The sequence below is a fragment of the Plasmodium cynomolgi genome, chromosome 9 (genome assembly GCF_000321355.1).
Source record: "Plasmodium cynomolgi strain B DNA, chromosome 9, whole genome shotgun sequence".
NCBI lineage: Eukaryota > Apicomplexa > Aconoidasida > Haemosporida > Plasmodiidae > Plasmodium > Plasmodium cynomolgi.
The window spans coordinates 797626-802690 of record NC_020402.1 but is presented as its reverse complement, the minus strand read 5'-3'; the positions used below and the strand labels follow the sequence as shown (position 1 = coordinate 802690).

The following is a 5065-nucleotide window of genomic DNA, read 5'->3' as shown; positions in this document are numbered from 1 at the left end:
TAGTTCTTTGCACAATGCTGCCTTTACATTGAAAATAGAGATTACCATTTTCGCTATTTATGTTATCACCCGTTCGTTTTCCCTTGTATGTGTTACTTTCTTCACTACTTATGTTTTTATCAGATGGGTTCAATTTCTTTTCCAACATCGATTCGTCTTTCTTTTTTGAGATCTTGGCTAGGAGCTCACCAGGTGTGGTGCTGCAGCTGGAGCCGTAGTTCCCTCCCTCTGTTAAATTGGTCAAATGGTTACTACATTGGGTAGAGTCTTCCCTTTTGGGAAAATAATCCTGTACGAGACCCACAGAGTTGTAGTCACATTTTTTATTAACTACACCGATTTGATGGAACCCCATGGGGTTTGTATCACAATTAGAATTTTGGTGGTACATCTGGAAGGGGCCTCCTAACGATAGATCCCTTCCCTCGTTTATTTTTATGTTTACACCTCCTTGGTGGGGAGACCCCTCACCATTTAAATTCCCTTTGTGCGGGGAACAGATACTTCCATCTGAGAAAATGGACGCCGCAGGGGTGGGAACCGATATGGGGGCAATAAACTCTTCATTGAAGCTGTCCAGAGAACACGCAATTATATTTTTATCTTCCATCTCCTCATTATATGAGTTAACAGAATAGGAGGGATCATTTTGCGAGCTACACGAATTGTCAAATTTGTGAACAAAGGAAGGGGTCTTATTCTGCTCTGCTCCCATCTTATCCTCCATGCTGTGTGTAAATCCACTAATATTTGCACCGATGCAAACAGGGCTTTGGCTTTGGCTTTGACTTTGACTTCCTTCGCTGTCGTACAGGTGCTCAATCCTCGTCTTGTTCTTTTTAATAATCTCTTCAATATCTTTTCCTTCGTATTTGTCCATGCAATGAAGAGGTGGCTTACAACTGTGTGGGTTATTCACTAGGGGGTTATTTTCGACATCCATTTTGTGGTCCTCTCTGTGCCTATCATAACTATGTTGCCTTTCTTCTGCATTGAAACTTAAAACATGGTTGCCCCCCCCTTTCGTCATGTCTTTCTCTTTTTTACTTAAAAATGGAGAGTCGCAATTGGTCATGCTGTCCCTTTGTATGTCATAGAAAGGGGGGGTTGTTCCTCTCCCATCCGTTTGGACCGCATTGGAATTGTCCCTACCGTACAGACTTGCAACATTTGGGAACCTCTTATCTTCAAAGAGGTCATAAATTTGGCAACTCGCATTGCTCTGTTCCTCTCTCGTGGGATGCAGTTCACTTAATTTTTCACTTTCCAGATAGTAGTTTTCGGAGACCCCTTTGGTGTAACATGATTGGTTTATGTCCCCTGTGTGGTTCTTCCTTCCCAGTTCACTTGTGCCATTTTTCTTGCGAAGGATTTGTGCGAGTGGATAATCATTCGAGTTGAATTCTACAATGGGGTGTGGTCCATCTTCATGGAAAGTCCTCTCGTGAGTGTCCCCTTGAGGCACGTTGCGCGTCATATATCTGTTCACACATTTATTGTCCTCTCCGAGGTGGGGAAAATCTTGCAAATAATTCACTCCGGTGTAATCATCCAAATTTTCACTCACTTTACGGTTTCTGTCATTCCTAAAGGTACTCCTTTCGCCCCTATGTCCACCACCATTTGTTGAGTCCTTCCTCATGAGGTCATCCATCAGGGTGTCGTTACAATTGCTTATGCTTTTCACATTTGCAAAAATTTCTTGGCGACCACTTCGTTCGTCTTTAAAGGCTAACTCTTTGTAGTCCCCTTCGCACAGACTACTTCTCGAAATGGACGAGCTTTTAAGTTCGTCCTTATGGTTCTTTGAATCTGCGTCGAGGGAAAGAAATGCACTTTGTTTGTTTTTCCCGTCACACTTTCTGCTATGGGGATATTTGCCTTTTCTTTCGTTCGTTTTTTTTAAAAATTGCGCGGTTTGGCCGTTCGGTGTGCGCGCGCAGCTATGGCATCCGCAACCGCTACAACCGCCACAACCGCCGCAACCGCTGCAGTCGCTATCCGCACAATCGCGGCTACACATGTTGCTCCTTCGAGCCAAGTACGTTTTTCCGCCCAGTGGGTGTCCACACGCTTTGTTTTGTTTTTTTAAATTCTGGTCAACATAGTTAAGTTGAAGACTATCAATTGTAACGTTCGCTAGTTTGCATTGCCTAATTGCATATGTCTCCCTTCTTCTCTGCTTCTGGCTTCTCTCGTATGCATAGCTGCTCTTTCCGTTTTGCATGCACTTCTTATCTATACGATCTACACCTGTGCTCTCGTTTCGTTCACTTTTTATTTTCTCTGGACACGAATTAAATTCGCCCTTGGGGATGTGTTCCAGGCAGTTGGTTCGTTTAATTTTTTTTCTTTTTGTAAACTTTTAAGCTGCCGTTGGCTCCATGCCAGTCGCGGTCGCTAACGCAGTCGCTAACATAGTCGCTGCCATAGTCGCTGCCATGGACACTACCACCGACGCCACACTCACTGTTGCTATCACCACCTGCAATGCTCACATTCGCCAACTCCTCACAACTCGTGTCTCCACCGTGGGGGGACGCACTTGACTCATAGATCTCGTACGCCGAGTTGCGAATGGAAGAAAAGGTATCCGATTTGGTCAGCACCGACTCTTCAATACCTTTCACTGGAATGGACGCGCGAAACGTCGCACTCAAATATTGACTAATGTTGTAGTCATTCACTCGCTTGATACAGTACTTGTAGCTCTTTAGCTTTTCGTTATTGATGCTCTGTAAGCACTTTGCATATTCGTTTAGGTTATCTGTCGCCACGCTCAGCAGCATTTCTTTAAATTCTTCTATGTTCTTGAGGCAGGAATGGCGCCGAGGCAAACTGTTGCGGTGCCAATTACTACGATGACAATTACTACGATGCCAATTGCTACGGTGCCAATTACTACGGTGCAAAATGTTACGGTGCACTTCACTTTCCTGCGCCTTTTTTTTCACATCATACGGATGCCCATACTGCGTATGCGTATTTGCATACTTCTCACTACTACGTGCGTGCCGTTCACCTCTGTCATTGCACATGCCTTCGGGTCCATCCTCACAGTTGTAGGTAGCTGGACAAATATCGCATGTGTTACTGATTCGTCTTAAATAGTTTGTGCCTTTTTCGACTTTGGTATTTGGTGCACGGATATGCATAGAAATTTTAGTATCTCCCAAGTTGGCGGTTTGTCTACGATAACTGTTATTGCATATGGAATCATTTTTTACAAAATTAAACTCCATCTCGTTGTTCTGGTGAGTGCTCCTTTCGTTTGTATGCCTTTTGGAGTGGCTTCCATTTCTCTCGCGGTTTTCGCCGCAATGGACGCGACTCACATTGTGGCCTGAGGTGCGACTAACCGGACTCACGCGGCCAATCCGGTTAATGCTGCCATTAATTAGCTGCTCTATGTTGAAGTTTTTCAGTCGGCTACTTTTTATGCAATTCTTAGCGACGTTTTTTTGACTTCCCTTCCTCAGCTCGAAGAAGTTGGCACTCTTGTCCACGCAATTTTGATGACTGCTCTCGGGCATACCTGCTGTCTTCTTTCGCAGTGCACCGTTTTCTGCGCTCTGCTCCGAGATGGGGTTAGGCTTCCTGCGAGGGTTCACGTGAGAGAAGTTCATATCTCCCCCAACATTCACACCACCGCCATCGTCCACACCATCGCCATCGTTCACACCACCGCCATCGTTCACACCACCGCCATCGTCCACACCATCGCCATCGTTCAAACCACCGTCAACACTGTCGCCGTCCCCATCTTGGTCGAAGGACAGTCCTTCCAACCTCTCGTACAGAATTCTATTCCTGCAGAAGCGGTTACTACTGTGATCGTCTTCCCCCTCGTTGCTAAAATCCACGGTGCTGTAAGCACGGCTGCTGTTATGCAGGAAGGAGAGGTCCGGGAGCTTCAGAGGCTTTGTCTTGAATATGGTATGGTTGCTGTCTAGGGTTAGGAATGTTTTATAGTCTTCCAATTCGTCGTCATCTTGGGACTGATCGTTCGAATTGCCTCGGCCGCTGCCACTGCGATTTTCGCGACAATTTTTGTGGCAATTTTGGGGGCAATTTATGTGGCATTTTTCGCTACAATTCCCGTGACCTGCTGAGAGGTCCTTTATTCTGCACACCAGGTTGTCCCCGTTTGCGAGGTTCCCCCTGTGGTGGAGTAAACTATTCAAGTAGTTGCTCCTAGACAGTTTCGCGATCTCATTATTGCCACAACCCCCTGCGTTGTAGGCCTCTCCCTTTCTCTCCTCCGCCTGATTCGTCACACCTAAGTGGTTCCCTTGAGACACTTTTTTCTTGTAACTCATTTGGTTCTGATAATCCACAGCACAGCTATAATCAGAATTGTAAAGAGACGTTTTCTTTCTAATGTCCAAATTGTCCGAGTTGTCCAAGTTGTCCAAGTTGTCGAAATTGCCGAAATTGCCGAAATTGCAACTGGATAAACTTAAATTTAAAGAATTGTACGCTGCAATCATTTCGTTAATTTTTTTCCTTCTATTGACCGCCTCTTCTAGGCTCTTTTTTGTGCTCGTTTCTTCCTCATTGGTTAAAAAATCCTTGAATGTGCTTTTACTCTTTAGACAATTAGCAGAAAAGGCATGATGCATATTATCCGTTTGGGGTTCTACTTTACATTCTCTGTGTGCATTGTTGTTGTCGGTCTTCACTGTGGTGTTTTCCTCACTTATATGTGGTCTACTTTTTTGCTTGTTTTGGTTTAGTAAGTAGTTATTTTCCATTTGTTCTTGCTCTGCATCTTTTCCATTTTGGATACCACTGTTTTGTTTGCTTTCCTTAAATATGTGCGAATCGTTATTACACTTTTGCGAAATTGCATTGCCACTGCGTGTGCTATCGGGGTCAACGATGTTTTGCATCCTTTGGCATGTTTTTTTTTTTTTGCGAGATTTACTGGGATTGCTCTGTGGCAAACGCGCGCATGCACGTGTTTGGCTGCCCAAAAAATGGATGTGCTACTTTTTAACGTTTTCTTAATTTGTGCCCACTTCGCAGTTTTCCCGTTTTGCAAATTTGTAAAACTTTCTTTCCT

The 5065-nt window shown here is 44.5% G+C and overlaps 1 protein-coding gene across 1 annotated transcript; it reads right to left on the bottom strand.

Annotated features, from left to right (window-relative positions):
* Window positions 1-2339: 2339 nt before the first annotated feature.
* Window positions 2340-4754, bottom strand: PCYB_092850 (hypothetical protein; the record flags this gene model as incomplete). The annotated part of the gene is made up of 2 exons (XM_004222399.1): window positions 2340-2810; window positions 3360-4754. 2 exons carry the CDS (start codon window positions 4752-4754, stop codon window positions 2340-2342), a joined length of 1866 nt encoding a protein of 621 aa, XP_004222447.1.
* Window positions 4755-5065: the final 311 nt, after the last annotated feature.